Genomic DNA, 21777 nt, shown 5'->3' with positions numbered 1-21777 from the left:
GTCGGATCCGAATTCTTCCAGGTCTTTCTTGTAGATTTCGATGACAGACTTAGATTAGGTTGCTAAGGTTTGGATGAGAGAGCCAAAGAACCAGGTGGAGTTTTGGGTTGGTGGGTCAGGGTTTGGGTTTAGGTTTCCTGGTTTTTTGTAAAGAAAACTGGATTTAACTGAATCGGACCGGTTTGGTTGGAATCGGTTTTTAGTCCAATTCGGTTTATATTTCACAAAATTAATATAATTCAGCGCGGTTGATTTTTTTGGTCTAAACCGAATCGAATCGAATCGAATCGAATCGTGAACACCCCTAGTAAAAAGAATGGAGATCAAATTTGAAACAAAAAAAACCTATGGAGGATGAAATTGTAAAAAAATAAAAACCTCAAAAATAATCCCAAACAAAATAAATAACAATAAAAAGAATAGATATCAAATTTGAAAGAAAAAAAAAAGGGGGTGAAATTGAAAATTAATTGTAATTTTATACCTTATTTAAAAAATAAAAAATAACAATAAAAAAAATAAAGACCAAATCTAAAAAATCAAGAAATAAAAGGGATTGAAATTAAAAAACATTTGTAATTTCACGGCTTATTTAAAATAAAAAAATAATAATTAAAAGGAGAAGAACCAAATGTCAAGGAGAAATAAATTGCAGGGGTTGGTGTGATTTTTTGATGGAGCTAATACAAAATTTGAGGTTGAGAGAGAAAAGAAAAGAAATAAATGGTTCCGATCTGCGTTAATAGCATGCGCCAACCTATTATGTCGAAGGTGTTGAGACCTTTCGAACGTTGTCTTTAAAGACTCTACAAGCGCCATCTAGACAACTTTGTAATCGTCTCCATACTCATGCCAACACACTAACAATTTGTTTTTAATCATGTTCAATTAGTATTAATTACAACAATGCCCTTAAATATAAGGCATTTTATATTTTTATTTTAGTGTTAAATTAGTAATTTGCCTGTAAAAATATAAAAGAACTAATCTAACTCGATACGATTTATAAAAACACAATTGTATTATGGTGAAATAAACACCTTGCTCTCAATATAAGAAATGAGGCTAGACCCAACCAACCTAGCCTGATTACTAATCCAAACCAGCAACCCGGTCTAGGCAAAGACACACATGCAATGTCTTGTTTTTTAGGTAATGTTTTGTTTTTTTTATTTTTTTTTAAAAAATTTAAAAAAGAGGCGGGGCTAGTAAAGGTTTCGCCACCCACCTCTTTTTTTTTTTTTTTTTTTTGCAATGTCTCCCTATATATATTTTTTTGTAATTTTTTTCCTTCACTGGTTTTTTTTTGTTTTGTATAATTGCCTCCCCTGTATTTATATATTAAGATATGTATTTAGTGTGAAAGAGTTCCATAAAATAAAATTCTAAATAAATTTATTTTTTTAAAATTTAAATTTGATTAAGAATTAAATATGAAAGTGAATAATTAAACTTATTTATAAACTGATAAAAATATATTATATTCTCTATAAACAATTCTTTTTATTAAAGTAAATTTTTAATTTTTTAATTTTACATTTTAAATCCTATAAAATTAAATTAAAAACTAACTGTTAAAATTGAGTTACAGCAGCATGTATAAAATCCAAAGGCAAAAGGATTATTCTTGCATATGAAATCTCTAAAAAGAAATGGGGTTAAAATGGAAAGGAACAGATATATTACACCAGTCACCATAGTGCTCAGAGATTATCTGGCTCGAAACACTCAACCCACATTACTTGTCCTTTAGGATCCGGTTTTATCAAACAGCTGACGCAGCACCTTCTTCTTCTCCACAAAAATCCTAAATCCTAGGGTTTTTGGCTATGACAGTCCAAATTGATGGATTTCAAAGAATCCCAGAACCTCAAGGTTTTCTCTTTCTCTCAAGTAACTGATTTTCTGATTCTGTATTGCATCAAAATTGAAACTTTAATGTTTTTCTCTGCTAAAAAATGAAGAAACTTTGCATTGCCTGCCAAAAATAATTATTTTTGGTTAGTTTCTTTTAGTTTATGGTTTGCTAATTTAGTTTTAATGATTGTTGCTTGGTAGAAACACAATAATTTGAAACAGGAAATTATCAATATCTGTCTGAAATGCTGCTGTGTAGAAGCAGTACTTTTTTTGCACCTTCTTTTAATGCAAAAACCTCTCAATATCTTTGCTCTTACTTCACTAAGAAAACCCATTTGCTTTCATTCTTTAAGAATAGCCCCATCTGCTGTAATCATAGTTATTTATTTGCAAAACACATAAAAGATTCAAACTTTATTGGAGCCCATAGTTTGTTCATGAAGAAAAAGGCCACATTTAGCAACTCGGCAATCTCTGCGACATCGCAGAGTGATGAGAAATCTGTGGGTGGGAATGTAGTTTCTAAAAGGTTGGAAAAGAGAGTGTGGCGAGATGCACCAGAGGGAGTGCTTAGGTTTAAGCTAGATATGTGTTCGAAAGTTGGCGATGTTGTTGAAGGGCTTAGGTTGTATGATGAGGCAAGGAGGAATGGGGTTGAGCTTAATCAATACAATTATAATGTGATGCTTTATTTGTGCTCTCAAAATAGAGGTGAAAATGGAAGTGATTTGAAGTTGGCTTGTAAAAGGGGTTTCGAGATATTTCAGCAGATGATTATTGATAAAGTTCCTCCTAACGAGGCTACATTTACAAACGCGGCGAGGTTGGCTTCTGTAATGGAAGATCCAGAAATGGCTTTTGATTTGGTAAAGCAAATGAAGGGTTTTGGTATTATGCCAAAGCTGAGGTCTTATGGTCCACCTTTGTTTGGATTTTGTAAGAAAGGGATGGTTGATAAAGCTTATGAAGTTGATGCACATATGATTGAATCTGGGGTTGTGGCTGAAGAGCCTGAGCTTTCCTCTCTTTTGAAAATTAGTGCTGATGTAAACAATGCTGACAAGATGTATGAATTGCTGCATCGGTTGCGAACCTCTGTGAGGTAGGTTACGGAGTCAACTGTAGGGGTTATTGAAGAGTGGTTTAAGTCTGAGCATGCTGCAAAAATTGGGAAGGGGGATTGGGATGTGATCAAGGTGAGGGAAGGAGTTGTAAGGGGAGGGGGAGGTTGGCACGGACAAGGGTGGTTAGGGCATGGACAGTGGAGAGTGGTCAGGACTCAAATGGATAAGAAGGGTGTTTGTGGTTCTTGTGGTGAGAGACTTGCTTGTATTGATATCGATCCAAGAGAGACAGAAAAGTTTGCTATCTCATTATCTAAGTTGGTTTTTGGAAGAGAGGTTAAGGCTGATTTTATTCGGTTCCAGGTAAGACACCGCTCCTTGTCTCTAACAAAAGGTTCAGTGAATGATTGATCAATTTAACGCTTTTGGTTTCCACGTTGCCACTGCTTGTGCACAAAAAAGAGTTCTATATGAGAACTTTAATCAAAATTTGCTTCATATTACAAGAACTGGCTCTATGGGTCTATGCAATCACTCTTATATCACTAGTTTGTTTATGAATAGATTCTTCTTCCCATATCAAAATGTCAACATACCACGTAACTTGTTGGGGTTATTGGAATTTTTTAAGAATAGTAGAATAGAAAATGATGGATGCTCACTTTGTATGTTTATTCTTAAGGGTAATAATACTTTAAAATAATTGCCAACAAGCTATAACTGATGTACGCAGTGAATTGATTCAGGAGTGGCTGCAGCAGCATGGTCCCTTTGATGCAGTTGTAAATGGAGCTAATGTGAGTCTTATCAATCAACAGACTTTCAACTTTTCCCAGGTAAGTGGCATGTTGAGCAAGTTTATGAGATTACATCTCTTATTTTTCTTCAGAGAAGGGTATGCTGCTGAGATGCTGAATGCTTCTTTTGTTTTGTAGCTTAATAATGTTGTAAATCGATTACATGATATGAGTCCATCCAAGAAATTTCCACTAGTTATTTTGCACAAAAGTCGTGTAAATGGGGGTCCAGCTCAGAGTCCTTGTAACAAGAAATTGCTAGAGAGGTGGAAAAATTCTGGTGCACTTTATGCTACTCCAGCTGGTTCCAATGTTGCTTGGTGAGAGTGCATTTTATGAACCATATGGTTTGTATTCATATGTACTTGCCTTGTTTTGCATGTTCTTGGCTATGAAGTCTGCATTGAAGACAAACTAAGAACCAAAATCATAAAATAAGTGCCCTCCAGTCCCTTTAAGTATCAGCTAAGTAATTGCTACGAAAAGCTTCCACAAAATTACACCAAGTAAAGCAAAACAAAATTCTATTTTCTCTCATAATACATGTCTCATGCTGTGTAATTATTTAAAAGTCTTGCGTAACTCTCCGTCTGGAAACACCAAAAGACTGCATATATGGCACAGTACCAGAAGTTCTTGCAATTATTTCCTCTTTCAAAAGTCTCAACAAATCAACAACCTGTTAGCATGAGCGTTGGACGTCCAGTCTCTCTCTCTCTCTGAAAACTTTATTAGCCACAAAAAGAATGCACAATAACCTCTTAGTGAATAAATTTGGTTGCTGGAAAAAGAAAAGTAAAGCTCAACCAGAAGAATGCTTCAATCTTTCTGAACAATAGCCAATGAAATGCTACTCAATGCCCCTGAAGTTACAGGACAAAGAAGCAAGAAACGTATCCAATCCCAAGAATATTGCCTTGGATGCGGGGAAATCCAAGAAAATTCTTCTTTCAACACTCCTTACTAGATGAATGATTTTTTATCCTCTATTATTGGAAATCTAAACTTGAATCTAGGATTTTCTGCAAGGTAATTATTTTTATTGATTGGAGTATCAAAGGATCAAATTTTGCTTTAATTCATTCTGTCTAGAGGTGGGGTAATTATTTTGCATTAACAAGCGGAACTGCTATTTCTGCTGCATTCCATAGGTTTTGGGAGAAGGAAAGATAACAACTTGTTGAGTATGCAATGTTTTCTATTATTTGATATTTGAGGATTTAGGGTAGAATCTTTTAAAACCATCATCTTTCTTACCAAATGTCATCGGATAGAACTTTATAAAGTGTCACAACCAAGCGCTACGGTGCATCCTAACAATTTGTTTGGCATTATCTCCTTTGTAGTTCCTTTGCGTAATTTGTGCCATGTTTATTTACAGGTACTGGTTATATGCTGCTGTTAGTTGCAAGTGTTTACTGGTGACAAATGATGAAATGAGGGACCACTTGTTCCAGTTGCTAGGGACTTCCTTTTTTCCAAGATGGAAGGAAAAGCATCAGGTACTTCAACTCTCTTAGATGCATGTGACATACATGTACCTTTTATGCTGTGCCGGTTCATGGATTTGCAAAACTAGCTTTGATCTGACTGGAAAGTGGGGGAAACCTCTTCATTTCTGTTTATATGTTTGTTTTGTAATCTAGGTACCTTCTGGTGATAAACCCACGATGTTGTGCATGGTTGGCTTCCAAGTTTTCCTCTGGATCCATTTATTTTATACAGTCTTGTGTTGCTTGATCTGTTGGTTCATTGCATTCGGCTTCTTGTGGGGATACAAGTATTCCTCATATTTTAAGCATTCCCCCCTCACATTTCTTAGACAGCTACTGAAATTAATAGAAACTAATACATGTATTCCGGTAAAGACACTACAGATTGTGCCGAAGTTTACTTGGAGTTCAGAGTGTCCAGTTTGAACCCACCCAGGACTGTGACTAATTGAAGTTCATCAATAAAAACATGTTCTACTATAATTGGTAGTAGAATTGTAATGCCATGCGTTATAGAAACTCATCTTTCTTTGAAAATTTTGCAGGTTCGGCTCTCGGTATCGCGATCTGGAGTTGCTCTGCACATGCCTCCCCCGTATTCAATTGTTATTCAGGTGAGATGTTCAACCTGCAGTGTGCAATTTCGGTAATCTTTTGTATCAAAACAAGGAATTTCTAAAAGATTTTGGTATATGATGGTATTGTTAATGCAGGAATCAGAAAATGGTGGTTGGCATGTCCCAACAACCACAGGCGATGATCTTGAGACTCCAAGACAGTGGTTGTGCGCCACCCGACCTGTCAAAAGATAATTCATGATTATGCTCATCAGCAGGGACGGGTTCCATTCCTGGCAAGTATTTTTGCATGAACGAGCATGTATTCGCATCAGAGAGAGGGGTTGAGAGATTTGTAGCATACTTTTTCACTCTTGTAATTTTTCAATCAAGATATATTCCATGTGGAATCAATAAGATACTTTGCTTCTTGCCGTTTTATTTATGAATGTTGCGTTCCCTCCGTTTAATAGTGAGGAAATAAGAGAATGGTAGGACGATGAGCACCCGGTAGTCAAATTGGTTCGTGAAGATTTTCACTCCGCTTTGTTGAATCCAGATGTCGACTCTTCCATGGGAGAGTGTGAAAACAATGCAAGTAGATGTCGTGCTTTATTTTATAATAAATGGAATTAAATGATTTTAAAGTAACTTGCAAACCCTTCCCGGAGTCTGCAGTTTGCTCAGACCAGCTGCAAGACGAATTATTAATAATGATAATATTTTAAACTACACACACACACACTACTAATTTTAGAATCAAACAAAGACAAAATGATGAAAGTAAGATTGCAACGAAAAAGAGAGCTAGCATTTAATAATGAAAAATTATGTTTACAGCCTTAGACTCTCCCTCCAAATGTGATTTTTTACGCAGAAATTTAGTACCAGAGGATCATTTAGAGCTTACAGATACTAATTGGATTATAAAGTTTACCAAATAACCAAACTAACAGCCTCTAAATCTATCTATAGTCTCTGATGTTACTGTTAAATTATTGTCTAGCAAGCTTGATTTGAGAGAAATAGCTCCGAAAGATAGTGTAGTTCGCAAATTTGAGTGTTGATTGTTTTATATCCTTTTTTTTGTCATTGTTTGTACTAGATTTGTGGCCTGCAGTCTGATTAAAAAGAATTTCAACGTAAGAAAATAATGTTAAGGGGAAAAAAAAATGAGACTCGAATCATTGGTTTAATTAGTAATTTAATTAATATGATTATAAAAACAAAACATCAATATATAAACTCAAAACAAATATCACAACAAACAAACCTAATTAAATTAAGTTAACTTGTAAATTTACGACCATAGATATGAATTTGAGATAATCTCATATAAAAAAACACAAGAATAATAATAATAATATAACATGATTTTATGGTATCATACTTCTATAGAGTTATTGCGATCATAATTGTTAGGTCATAAGTTTCGTATATAACCCACAACTTTTTTCATGACAATATTTTTTTAAAAATAAGAACCTACAAGCGCCATCTAGACAGCTTGGTGATCGTCTGCACGCTCATGCCAACACACTAACAATTTGTTTTTAGTCATGTTCAATTAGTATTAATTACAACAATGCCCTTAAATATAAGGCATTTTATATTTTTATTTTAGTGTTAAATTAGTAATTTGACTGTAAAAATATAAAAGAACTAATCTAACTCGATACGATTTATAAAAACACAATTGTATTATGGTGAAATAATCACCTTACTCTCAATATAAGAACTGGGGCTAGAACCAGCTAACCTAGCCTAATTACTAATCCAAACCAGCAACCTAACCTAGGCAAAGACACGCATGCAATGTCTTGTTTTTTTTGGAATGTTTTGTTTTTTTATTTTTTAAAAAATTTAAAAAAGAGGCGGGGCTAGTAAAGGTTTCGCCGCCCCCCTCTTTTTAGGTAATGTTTTGTTTTTTTTTTTTTTTGCAATGTCTCCCTATATATATTTTTTTGTATTTTTTTTCCTACCCTGGTTTTTTTTTTTTTTTTTTTTTGTATAATTGCCTCCCCTATATTTATATATTAAGATATGTATTTTGTGTGAAAGAGTTCCATAAAATAAAATTCTAAATAAATTTATTTTTTTTAAAATTTAAATTTGATTAAGAATTAAATATGAAAGTGAATAATTAAACTTATTTATAAACTGATAAAAATATATTATATTCTCTATAAACCATTCTTTTTATTAAAGTAAATTTTTAATTTTTTAATTTTACATTTTAAATCATATAAAATTAAATTAAAAACTAACTGTTAAAATTGAGTTACAGCAGCATGTATAAAATCCAAAGGCAAAAGGATTATTCTTCCATATGAAATCTCTAAAAAGAAATGGGGTTAAAATGGAAAGGAACAGATAAATGACACCAGTCACCATAGTGCTCAGAGATTATCTGGCTCGAAACACTCAACCCAGATTACTTGTCCTTTAGGATCCGGTTTTATCAAACAGCTGACGCAGCACCTTCTTCTTCTCCACAAAAATCCTAAATCCTAAGGTTTTTGGCTATGACAGTCCAAATTGATGGATTTCAAAGAATCCCAGAACCTCAAGGTTTTCTCTTTCTCTCAAGTAACTGATTTTCTGATTCTGTATTGCATCAAAATTGAAACTTTAATGTTATTCTCTGCTAAAAAATGAAGAAACTTTGCCTGCCAAAAATAATTATTTTTGGTTAGTTTCTTGTAGTTTATGGTTCGCTAATTTAGTTTTAATGATTGTTGATTGGTAGAAACACAATAATTTGAAAGAGGAAATTATCAATATCTGTCTGTAATGCTGCTGTGTACAAGCAGTACTTTTTTTGCACCTTCTTTTAATGCAAAAAGCTCTCAATATCTTTGCTCTTACTTCACTAAGAAAACCCATTTGCTTTCATTCTTTAAGAATAGCCCCATCTGCTGTAATCATAGTTATTTATTTTCAAAACACATAAAAGATTCAAACTTTATTGGAGCCCATAGTTTGTTCATGAAGAAAAAGGCCACATTTAGCAACTCGGCAATCTCTGCGACATCGCAGAGTGATGAGAAATCTGTGGGTGGGAATGTAGTTTCTAAAAGGTTGAAAAAGAAAGTGCGGCGAGATGCACCAGAGGGAGTGCTTAGGTTTAAGCTAGATATGTGTTCGAAAGTTGGCGATGTTGTTGAAGGGCTTAGGTTGTATGATGAGGCAAGGAGGAATGGGGTTGAGCTTAATCAACACCATTATAATGTGATGCTTTATTTGTGCTCTCAAAATAGAGGTGAAAATGGAAGTGATTTGAAGTTGGCTTGTAAAAGGGGTTTCGAGATATTTCAGCAGATGATTATTGATAAAGTTCCTCCTAACGAGGCTACATTTACAAACGCGGCGAGGTTGGCTTCTGTAATGGAAGATCCAGAAATGGCTTTTGATTTGGTAAAGCAAATGAAGGGTTTTGGTATTATGCCAAAGCTGAGGTCTTATGGTCCACCTTTGTTTGGATTTTGTAAGAAAGGGATGGTTGATAAAGCTTATGAAGTTGATGCACATATGATTGAATCTGGGGTTGTGGCTGAAGAGCCTGAGCTTTCCTCTCTTTTGAAAATTAGTGCTGATGTAAACAATGCTGACAAGATGTATGAATTGCTGCATCGGTTGCGAACCTCTGTGAGGCAGGTTACGGAGTCAACTGTAGGGGTTATTGAAGATTGGTTTAAGTCTGAGCATGCTGCAAAAATTGGGAAGGGGGATTGGGATGTGATCAAGGTGAGGGAAGGAGTTGTAAGGGGAGGGGGAGGTTGGCACGGACAAGGGTGGTTAGGGCATGGACAGTGGAGAGTGGTCAGGACTCAAATGGATAAGAAGGGTGTTTGTGGTTCTTGTGGTGAGAGACTTGCTTGTATTGATATCGATCCAAGAGAGACAGAAAAGTTTGCTATCTCATTATCTAAGTTGGCTTTTGGAAGAGAGGTTAAGGCTGATTTTATTCGGTTCCAGGTAAGACACCTCTCCTTGTCTCTAACAAAAGGTTCAGTGAATGATCGATCAATTTAATGCTTTTGGTTTCCACATTGCCACTGCTTGTGCACAAAAAAGAGTTTCTATATGAGAACTTTAATCAAAATTTGCTTCATATTACAAGAACTGGCTCTGTGGGTCTATGCGATCACTCTTATATCACTAGTTTGTTTATGAATAGATTCTTCTTCCCATATCAAAATGTCAACATACCACGTAAATTGTTGGGGTTATTGGAATTTTTTAAGAATAGTAGAATAGAAAATGATGGATGCTCACTTTGTGATGCGGGACAGGTATCCCCATCACTTTGTATGTTTATTCTTAAGGGTAATAATACTTCAAAATAATTGCCAACAAGCTATAACTGATGTACGCAGTGAATTGATTCAGGAGTGGCTGCAGCAGCATGGTCCCTTTGATGCAGTTGTAGATGGAGCTAATGTGAGTCTTATCAATCAACAGACTTTCAACTTTTCCCAGGTAAGTGGCATGTTGAGCAAGTTTATGAGATTATATCTCTTATTTTTCTTCAGAGAAGGGTATGCTGTTGAGATGCTGAATGCTTCTTTTGTTTTGTAGCTTAATAATGTTGTAAATCGATTACATGATATGAGTCCATCCAAGAAATTTCCACTAGTTATTTTGCACAAAAGTCGTGTAAATGGGGGTCCAGCTCAGAGTCCTTGTAACAAGAAATTGCTAGAGAGGTGGAAAAAATCTGGTGCACTTTATGCTACTCCAGCTGGTTCCAATGATGATTGGTGAGAGTGCATTTTATGAATCATATGATTTGTATTCATATGTACTTGCCTTGTTTTGCATGTTCTTTGCTATGAAGTCTGCATTGAAGACAAACTAAGAACCAAAATCATAAAATAACTGCGCTCCAGTCCCTTTAAATATCAGCCAAGTAATTGCTACGAAAAGCTTCCACAAAATTACACCAATTAAAGCAAAACAAAATTCTATTTTCTCTCATAATACATGTCTCATGCTGTGTAATTATTTAAAAGTCTTGCGTAACTCTCCGTCTGGAAACACCAAAAGACTGCATATATGGCACAGTACCAGAAGTTCTTGCAATTATTTCCTCTTTCAAAAGTCTCAACAAATCAACAACCTGTTAGCATGAGCGTTGGACGTCCAGTCTCTCTCTCTCTCTGAAAACTTTATTAGCCACAAAAAGAATGCACAATAACCTCTCAGTGAATAAATTTGGTTGCTGGAAAAAGAAAAGTAAAGCTCAACCAGAAGAATGCTTCAATCTTTCTGAACAATAGCCAATGAAATGCCACTCAATGCCTCTGAAGTTACAGGACAAAGAAGCAAGAAACGTATCCAATCCCAAGAATATTGCCTTGGATGCGGGGAAATCCAAGAAAATTCTTCTTTCAACACTGCGTACTAGATGAATGATTTTTTATCCTCTATTATTGGAAATCTAAACTTGAATCTAGGATTTTCTGCAAGGTAATTATTTTTATTGATTGGAGTATCAAAGGATCAAATTTTGCTTTAATTCATTCTGTCTAGAGGTGGGGTAATTATTTTGCATTAACAAGCGGAACTGCTATTTCTGCTGCATGCCATAGGTTTTGGGAGAAGGAAAGATAACAACTTGTTGAGTATGCAATGTTTTCTATTATTTGATATTTGAGGATTTAGGGTAGAATCTTTTAAAACCATCATCTTTCTTACCAAATGTCATCGGATAGAACTTTATAAAGTGTCACAACCAAGCGCTACGGTGCATCCTAACAATTTGTTTGGCATTATCTCCTTTGTAGTTCCTTTGCTGAATTTGTGCCATGTTTATTTACAGGTACTGGTTATATGCTGCTGTTAGTTGCAAGTGTTTACTGGTGACAAATGATGAAATGAGGGACCACTTGTTCCAGTTGCTAGGGACTTCCTTTTTTCCAAGATGGAAGGAAAAGCATCAGGTACTTCAACTCTCTTAGATGCATGTGACATACATGTACCTTTTATGCTGTGCCGGTTCATGGATTTGCAAAACTAGCTTTGATCTGACTGACAAGTGGGGGAAACCTCTTCATTTCAGTTTATATGTTTGTTTCCTAATCTAGGTACCTTCCGGTGATAAACCCACGATGTTGTGCATGGTTGGCTTCCAAGTTTTCCTCTGGATCCATTTATTTTATACAGTCTTGTGTCGCTTGATCTGTTGGTTCATTGCATTCGGCTTCTTGTGGGGATACAAGTATTCCTCATATTTTAAGCATTCCCCCCTCACATTTCTTAAGACAGCTACTGAAATTAATATAAACTAATACATGTATTCCGTAAAAGACACTACAGATTGTGCCGAAGTTTACTTGGAGTTCAGAGTGTCCAGTTTGAACCCACCCAGGACTCTGACTAATTGAAGTTCATCAATAAAAACATGTTCTACTATAATTGGTAGTAGAATTGTAATGCCATGCGTTATAGAAACTCATCTTTCTTTGAAAATTTTGCAGGTTCGGCTCTCGGTATCGCGATCTGGAATTGATCTGCACATGCCTCCCCCGTATTCAATTGTTATTCAGGTGAGATGTTCAACCTGCAGTGTGCAATTTCGGTAATCTTTTGTATCAAAACAAGGAATTTCTAAGAGATTTTGGTATATGATGGTATTGTTAATGCAGGAATCAGAAAATGGTGGTTGGCATGTCCCAACAACCACAGGCGATGATCTTGAGACTCCAAGACAGTGGTTGTGCGCCACCCGACCTGTCAAAAGATGATTCATGATTATGCTCATCAGCAGGGACGGGTTCCATTCCTGGCAAGTATTTTTGCATAAACGAGCATGTATTCGCATCAGAGAGAGGGATTGAGAGATTTGTATCATACATTTTCACTCTTGTAATTTTTCGATCATTATACATACCATGTGGAATCAATAAGATACTTTGCTTCTTGCCGTTTTATTTATGAATGCTACGTTCCCTCCGTTTAATAGTGAGGAAATAAGAGACAATGGTAGGACGATGAGCACCCGGTAGTCAAATTGGTTCGTGAAGATTTTCACTCTGCTTTGTTGAATCCAGATGTCGACTCTGCCATGGGAGAGTGTGAAAGCAATGCAAGTAGATGTCGTGCTTTATTTTATAATAAATGAATTTAAATGAATTTAAAGTAACTCTAAATTATGTTTACGGCCTTAGACTCTCCCTCCAAATGTGATTTTTACGCAGACATTTAGTACAAGAGGATCATTTAGAGCTTACAGATACTAATTGGATTATAAAGTAGAACCAAATAACCAAACTAACAGCCTCTAAATCTATCTATCAGTCTCTGATGTTACTGTTAAATTATTGTCTAGCAAGCTTGATTTGAGAGAAATAGCTCCCAAAGATAGTGTAGTTCGCAAATTTGAGTGTTGATTGTTTTATATCCTTCTTTTTTTTTTTTTTTGTCATAGTTTGTACTAGATTTGTGGCCTGCAGTCTGATAAAAAAGAATTTCAACGTAAAAAAAGAATGTTAAGGAAAATAAAAAGGAGACTCAAATCATTGGTTTAATTAGTAATTTAAATAATATAATTATAGAAATACAACAACAATATATAAACTAAAAAAAAATAACAACAAACAAACATAGTTAAATTAAGTTAACTTGCAAACTTCATGATCATAGATATAAAATTAAGATAATCTCATATAAAAAACACAGGAAAAAAATAATAATATAGCATGATTTTATGGTGTTCATAATTCTATAGGGTTATTCCGATCTCAATTGTCAGGTCACAAGGTTTTGTATATAGCCCAGCTTTTTTCAATGGCAATATATATTTTTTTAATAATATTTTTGTTGTTACCTCATTTTTTTTTATTATATTATCAAATTAATTAAGATTTAACCCTATTATTGCATTTCTTTCACTTTCTTTAAAAACATAATCATCTTTTAAGTATTTTTTTTTCAAGTTAAGAAAAAATTGGTCCGGCCCATGGTATCACATAAGCCATTAATCTAGTATTCAAACTCAATTAAAGTGTTTTTATTTTTAATAAAAATCACGAACACCATCATAGTGAAAAGAAAATCTTTCTATTTCTTATATTTTAAAAAAGTCATGAAAGTTTCTTATATTAATTAACATAATACAAAACATTGTTTTAATTTATAACTATACCGATAATTTATAACATAATTTTAACCTATTTTGGAAGACTCAAATCAAAATAAAATGACATGTTAATGTTTGATATGACATGAGAGGATATCAATCCATAAATATCATGACTTGTGCAGAAGATTGCGAGTAAGGGTGGATTCAGGAGATTTTCCATGTGAGTGGATGCGACAAATGTGTATGGGAGACAATATTCTTGCTTTGCAACCATCCAAATTTCGTTGAAGGAGTCAACCAGCATCATCAATTCAATGCATTTCTGTTCATGCAAATATCCAAAGTCTTTCGGCATCGACAATTAACTTTCTCAAAAAGAAAAAAAGAGCAAACCACTTAACCTTTCCTAGATTAATTCTAGTTTACAGCCCTGCACTGGGTTATAGTAGTTCGGATAAAAGAAATTTAAATGTTAAAAGTAAATATTTAAATCATAGAGTATGATCTCATATTATCATTAAACTTGGTATAGTAAATTAATTAATCTTTAAAATCTCTTGATTTAACTCTTTACGTAACGTTGGTTTTAAATTAAACAATATAATAATTGCCTTGATCTACTTGGTTGACGAGAATAACCATTGAAAAAAATTGATAATAAAATTGGTGAAACTGAAAGAAAAAACATATTCCAACATAACTCTTTATCTGATTCGAGTTTAAAATTAAACATGAAAATTTTTTCTCGACGTGACTCATTCGACTTAGTTAGCTTAAAAGCAAATTAGATGACCGGTAAAAAAAATATAAGGATGAAATTGAAAGAAAAAAATCTCTAGACCCAACTCATTTGCTAACCCGAGATTAAAATTAAACATGTGGAATTTGTTTTAACTTGACCTAATTATTTTGACGGTTCAAAGATAATCTAAATAACAAGTAAAAGAATCTAGTACAAAATTAAAAAAAAAGGATGAAATCAAAATTAAAGGGGTGGTTTTTTAGTTTGTAAGTGAGTGTTTGTTTTTGTGTTACAATATATTTTTAAAGTTTTTTTTTTGTTTAAAAAATATAAAATTGATATGGTTTTAGATAGATATTTTTGAATAAATTTAATATGTTAATGTTTAAATTTTTTAAAAAAACATCATTTTAATAAAATTTATAATTAAAAACCACCATTTACTACAATATCCCATTATAACACGACTACTGTTTACAGAGCAACATTATTGATCAAATTGGAGGGTCATTGTTGGGCACCATCTTTAGGTGCATCTTTTTAGGCTAAGGTAAAAAATCAAAGTAAAAGTAGAAAAAAAGGGATATCGACGGGGTAAACTAGTCAACTTTGATGTCGGATCCAATTAATTTATAATTTAAATTGCTAATCAAGCTGCTTACGTACGATTTCATCCATATATTATATATATATATATATATATATATATATATATATATATATATATATATATATCGAGAGAGAGAGAGAGAGAGAGAGTCAAATTTATGAGTCTCCACTAGCTACAAAGTGAAGCACTGCATGGGCCACTAACTAAGATTACAGTTTTCGTATAGATATTGGCTGGAAATGTAGGGTTTGCAAGATGGGGCATTGCAGAGTCAACACGTAGAGCTCTGGAACCCCATTATTGGAGAAGAAAGGTCATACAATTATCAACAATGGAGGGGATGAGTCATCGCCACACACCAAAGCTTCGTGGGGCAATTACTTTACACTAGTTTTGGATTCATGCCATTGTTTGCTTTCTTCTTCTTTTGAGTTTGACATGCATGAACAGATTCAAAAATTAAAAAAAAAAAAGTGACTGGATATATATCATATGTTTATTATTAAGCAAGCCGTTAATGACAGTTATCAATGACCTTGTCGTGTTTAACCCCGTGGTTTAGAAGATTATAGCTAGTGAGCTCTTGGTTTTGAAATGTTTTATAGGATAGAAATCTCTTAAATTCAACTTCAATTAATAAGAAAAATTAAACTTTAAGTTAAAAATAAATAAATTACTATAAAAATCGTGTTAGATTTGGACTAAGCATTCACTACCAGAAAATCAATAAAATATAAACGGAAATACCGAGGGAATATTTCCGTCGGTAAATTTCCGAAGGATTTTACCAACAGAAATATTTTCGAGGGATTTTACCGACGAAAAGATTCCCTCGGTATATACCGAGGGAATTACCGTGGGAAAAAAAATAAAGCAAAGCAAAAAAAAAAGATGACATGTCATGTTTTACCAATGGAATTACCGACAGAATTTTTCCATCGGTAAATTCGTTGGTAAACTGTGAACACTGTTCATCATGTCAATTACAAAGGGAATTACCGACGGAATTTTTCCGTCGGTATTTTACAGAGAGCTTCAGAACTGTTCATCTTCCAATTGCGCTGTTAATTGTTTTCCTTTACGGACAAAATCACCGACGGATTGAAAATTCGTTGGCGTGTTTTGGCGGTTTTCTGAAAAAATTCAATTGATTTAAAATTTTCATTTAAATATTACAGACGGAATCACCGACGGATTGAAAAATCATCGGTAATTTTTGGCGGTTTCTAAAAACTTTTTACGAAATTAAAAATTTAAATTAAATATTACCAACAAAATTACCGACGGAATAATTAAAAAATATTAATATTCAATTATCCGTCTGTAACGCGCTCCAATAAAAAACCTGAATCCGCTTATTTCACAAGAGACAGACTCATTTCTTCTTCTTCTTCTTCTTCTTCTTCTTCTTCTTCTTCTTCTTCTACTTCTATTTCTTCTTCTTCTTCTTCTACTACTACTTCTACTTCTACTTCTTCTTCTTCACTACATGTAAAAAACATCAATATCTATTTCTTTCTCTTCTTTTCTCTCCTCATCTCATTCTCTTTTCCTCCATGCTCGGGTATGTCTTCTTCTTCCTTCTTCTTCTTTCTTCTTTTATCCTCTTAGTTTTTTTTAATTAATATGCTTCACGAATTTTTTTTTCCTTAGCTTCACTTGCAAGTATATTAAGGTAAGATCTTTCTTTTTTCTTATTTTTTCATGATTTTTCACTATATTTGTTTTTTATTTAATTTTAATTGATTTTGTTCTTAATAATTGTATAAATGTTGTTGTGAGTTTTTTTTTTTTTTTTTTTCATATGAGATCAATTTTTAGTTGATTTATTTATAGGATTTTTAAATTTTTAGCAATTGCAACTTCATTTTTTTTCATATGAATTTTTTAGTTGAATTAATTTTTTTGTTTTATTTATTTGTTACAAATATTTTTGAGTTGATTTTCTTATTCTTTTTTCCAAGCATTTTGAGTATATATTATACAATGTTGATTTATGTTAATTTAATTATTTTTATAATTTTATAAAATGAATTTTTTTTTAAATGTTTTTAAATAATTACCGACGGATTTACCGACGGAAATTTCCGTCGGTAAATCCATCGGTAATAAAAAAAAAATTTACCGACACGTCTGTTCCGCCAGTAAATCCGTCGGTAATATTATTACCGATAGAATTACCGAGGATAAAAAATTACCGACAAAAGATTCACCGATGAAAATTCTCCATCGGTGATTTAGTCGGTAAATTAATTACCGATTGAATATGTGTCTTACGCCGACGGAAAAAGTCCGTTGGTAAAACTGTTAAATCTTGTAGTGATTTTTAATGGAGATGAAATCAATTGGTATTCTTGTTTAAATGAAATAAAAACAATACAAATAAACATAATTATGATAAATAGGATTATGATAATAATATAATCAAATAATCAAGATTAATTATATACAAATAAGTGAGAAATCAAGATTGTTTCACTCTCGAAACACAAAAAGCATGCAAAAAATCAAAAGAAAACTTTTAATTGGAGTCTATGTTTTCAAGTATTCGGAATTGTTTTTAACCGTTGTTTTTTAAAATATTTTTTATTTGAAAATATATATTAAAATAATCTGAAAAAAATAGGTAAAAATATAAAAAAAAATTTAATATAAAAAAAAATTTTTAAAATAAAAAAATAAATAAGTCTATATATCTTAATTATTTTTACCATATGTGTTATGAGTATATCATGTCTATCTAGATCCTTGATATAAATTTCTTGTAGTGGTTCGTGACCCTAAAAATCTGTAGCAGTTGACACCTGAGAATATTGAGATCAATAATGGAGTTGTGTCTCCTCCACAAACAAACACTCATGCCCCATGGGGAAATCCCTTTACCCTATTCTTGGACATATGTCATCTTTCACTTTCCTCTTTTTAGACAAAATAAAAGCAGGACATCTTCTGTAAGGAAATTCAAAAGAATGTGACAGGACATCATCTTTTATTACGTGAATGGTTCAAGAAAGTTTATCTGTGTTCTTGTAACTAATTACTCTTTTAGGTTAAAGATTTGATAGTGAAATATACTCGTCTACACTTGTATACACTGATTTTATTTATTTATTAATATAGGTGTCCAGGCAGCTTACATACATTTCGACTAATCTTACAGATTTTTAAATTAACGATCATATAAATATTTAATAACCATTATATTAATAATTACATTGCTTGAATTTAAAATTACATCGCAATCAAATTAGTCTATATAGTATGTATACCCTGATTTTTCTAGATTTTGTACATGTTGAAGGTGGACGAATGAGAGTATAAGGGACTCGGAATATGGGACTACCCTATCATTTTCTTTTTTTTTAAAAAAAAAAAAATTATTGTTTTTAAATTATTTTAATATATTAATATTAAAATTAATTTTTAAAAATAAAAATAACTTAACCCATAGCTAACACAGATGTTAGTGAACGAGTGAGATAAAACCTTAACTCAATTATTTATATATATATATATATATAAAAATTATAGTCTCAGCAATTTAAAAAGGATTTCATTCAATATTCCTCATACCGCGTTTACATTTCTTTTATATATATATATATATATATATATATATATATATATATATATATATATATATAATAGCAACATGTGGCGGGCCAAAGATCATAACTAAACTTCATGATTTGTCATCATTTTAGGCAAGATAGAGCTTGTAGCTAAAGTATTTGGTGAAGATGGAATTGAGTGGTTGATTTATTTTTTTTTGGGAGAATTAGGAATTGATCTTTGAGTTCCTTTTCCTGCTCTATTTGAACAAAGAAAAACATGGTGGCAAGGAAAAGATTGGGCAACTATAAATTAAGTACAACAGGAGCTACTCTCTCGTTTATTTCATTACAAAATAGGATATTTGTACAAATTACACACAATTACAAGCTTAAGATATGTAAGCAGCAATGCTCAAAATCATTTTAGGTTCAAACATCTGAGGGGTGTTATAACAGTACGATACATGCAATCTTTGCAATTTTTTTTGTTTTTTTTTTTTAGTATATAGTCCCATATTGAATAGTCATCATCCTACATATCTAATTTCTTCCTGTGGGGTATGAAACTAGCAATCAAACTGAAAATATTTTCTCATATTATTGACTTGGCTGTGGCTCTAACATTGAGATTTGATCCAAAATTTTTCCCCTTTTGGCAGATTTAACTAATCATAACCCCTTGGATGATTTGGTCCTCCTATTGATCTCCCTTTCCAATTCTTCTTGGCCTCCAACTTCCTCAATTTCCTGCTCCACACACGAAAAAAAGTTTCAATTTTTCATGATTATTAGGAGTACAGCGCAACACAAAAACGTAGCCTAAGCCTAGGTGAGGGTCCTAGAAACTCACCTTGTGCCCTAGAAACAACCCATACGGGACGCCGTTGAATTTATCTGAGTGGTGGATCTAAAACCAACGTCAAAATCACAGAAAAGAAGGTATCATGATGGTCAAATTTGGGAACACGTCAATCAAAGAATGGCACCATATGATGATCAAAGAACAGTGACTGGTGTGCATATTATAAATTTACCTGGTGAGCTGCTGCCACCCTGGTGAAATACGGGACGTCTGCAATGGGACCTACTGGAAATCTCTTGTGAACAAGACCATCATGGACAAACATATAGGCCATGCCAAAAACTGTAATTCCTAGACCCTGATCAACAAAGTCAACAGAAATAAAGGGTAAATTTGGGAATTAGAAAGTTGAATTTCTACGATTAGAGAATTAGTTAGGTCCATTCGTTAGGAAGGAATGGAAATAAATTAATGATAATGTAGCAGACCAAGAAAGATTGGAGGGAGGGAGGGAAGACGGTGAGACTTACAGCACCGAAACAAAGACCAGGTACAAGGCCCTTGTTAAAGAAACCATAAGCAACAAGGGAGATTGCCGGGACTGCATTGATTATGGCAAATACATCGTTGAGCTCAAATGGCCCATCTCTTGGTCTATGGTGAGACTGCAAGATGACATAAAAAACAAATCATTCAGAAAAGGAACTGAACCTGATTGTTTCTTGTATCAAGAAAACTGATCTTTATTGCATTTTCATGGAGACGAGACTGGCTGGGAGTTGGATGGCTTTAGCATTACCTCATGCATGTTCCACAAAGAAGCATGCCAAAGTTCTTTATGAGCCCATCTTGCCCAAAATTCCATCCCCACCTTAAAATAACCAAAAAAACCCTCAAATTGAGCCTCAAAAAACAAAGAGAAGGAAACCCAGTAAATAATTGAGAAAAGAAATTGATACTTACTGCAGCACCCACTGAAAGAGCAAATGTACCAAACATTTCAGGCCAAGACACTTTCCCTCCCTGTTACCACACAAAAACAAGTTCTAGAGTCTATGGACATATACGAAAGATGGTCTGAGGATAATACAGGATTTGAAACAAGAGAGAAAAAAAGAAAGTACCTCCAGCCAATAAAACCTATAATAAACAGCCAAGACGGCCGTGGAAGTAATCCCCAAACTAGACATAACAGCTGCAATCAAATAAGTATCTCTTTCTCTTTGCTTTCTTGCCAATCTTTCAGCCACGCGAGGCGTCAAGATCTGGATCTTGTTAACATCTATAGGCCCTTCTTCTTGTTGATTCTCGAGATGGGCACTAATTGGTTTCGGTTGATCTTCAACTACAAAACAAACAGCAAAGCTTGTTTTTCTTGGAACTTTGAATCCATTGTGTAGAAGGTTTTGGTGTCGAATAAAAGGAAGGGACAGTGAGGTTGTTGTTATTGGTTTTTGAAGGAGATGAGAGGTGAAGATGTACCCGGAGGCGGTGGCAGCGGTGATTCCTGACTCCATAATTGGTGGCTCGTGGTGTTAAGGTTTTTTTTTTTTTTTTTTTTTGGGGGGAGGGGGGGTGTGTGTTGTGGGTGGCCTAACGAAGACGGAAATGGGGTTTAAATGGAAGATCATAAACAACTTTTTGTGCTTCTGTAGCTTTGTTTTTGGAGTAAAATAAAATCTACAAGGTTAGATTTGCTAACATTTTTGTACTCACCAATTAGATGTTTTTTTTGTACTATTCATGTTTCAAGTTTTATTATTAATTTCGAACTCAATTAAACCATTCGAAAAAAATAAAATAATAATTAATTAAATCATCATCATTATATTTTTATTGAATACTAAATCATATAAATTTAATTTGTTTTAATAAATATAATAAAATATACAGATTAAAATACAAGAGGATAAGAATTTAAATAAAATATCTAGTGTATTTGAATTTAAACACGATCAAAAGGATTTTAATATGTATAAAATGAAATTTTCTTTGTATTTGATAATTTATTTTACTATTCTTATTTACTCAAAGGTTTATATAATTAACGACTAGTTCACTTTGCTATGTTCTACAAGTATATTTCTTTGAAGTGTAAAAGTATCCATTGGTCACCTATATACTAAATCTGCCTCCATTTTCCTTTTTTTTTTTTTTTATAAATTCTTTATGAAAACTTAAAAATATAATTATATAAAATAACAACTATTTA

At 33.2% G+C, this 21777-nt stretch overlaps 2 protein-coding genes and 1 pseudogene across 2 annotated transcripts; 2 read left to right on the top strand and 1 right to left on the bottom strand.

The window, feature by feature from the left end:
• The first annotated feature begins 1623 nt into the window (after positions 1–1623).
• Positions 1624–6216, top strand: LOC118030262 (proteinaceous RNase P 1, chloroplastic/mitochondrial-like; annotated as a pseudogene).
• Positions 6217–8351: 2135 nt separating this feature from the next.
• Positions 8352–12710, top strand: LOC118030261 (proteinaceous RNase P 1, chloroplastic/mitochondrial). Its single transcript, XM_035034305.2, has 6 exons — positions 8352–9749; positions 10164–10253; positions 10353–10534; positions 11596–11716; positions 12254–12322; positions 12422–12710. The coding sequence occupies exons 1-6, from the start codon at positions 8565–8567 to the stop codon at positions 12518–12520; spliced, it is 1746 nt and encodes a 581-aa protein (XP_034890196.1). The 5' UTR covers positions 8352–8564; the 3' UTR covers positions 12521–12710.
• Positions 12711–19073: 6363 nt separating this feature from the next.
• On the bottom strand, positions 19074–21154 carry LOC118030260 (beta-carotene hydroxylase 2, chloroplastic). The gene is made up of 7 exons (XM_035034304.2): positions 20690–21154; positions 20529–20588; positions 20365–20436; positions 20096–20230; positions 19798–19923; positions 19614–19670; positions 19074–19510 (listed from the first exon to the last, which is right to left on the bottom strand). Exons 1-7 carry the CDS (start codon positions 21080–21082, stop codon positions 19433–19435), a joined length of 921 nt encoding a protein of 306 aa, XP_034890195.1. The 5' UTR covers positions 21083–21154; the 3' UTR covers positions 19074–19432.
• Between the last annotated feature and the right edge of the window lie 623 nt (positions 21155–21777).

This window comes from Populus alba, chromosome 4, assembly GCF_005239225.2.
Source record: "Populus alba chromosome 4, ASM523922v2, whole genome shotgun sequence".
Taxonomy (NCBI): domain Eukaryota; kingdom Viridiplantae; phylum Streptophyta; class Magnoliopsida; order Malpighiales; family Salicaceae; genus Populus; species Populus alba.
Note: the sequence above shows the minus strand (reverse complement) of the source record. Positions and strands in the feature narration are given on the sequence as shown.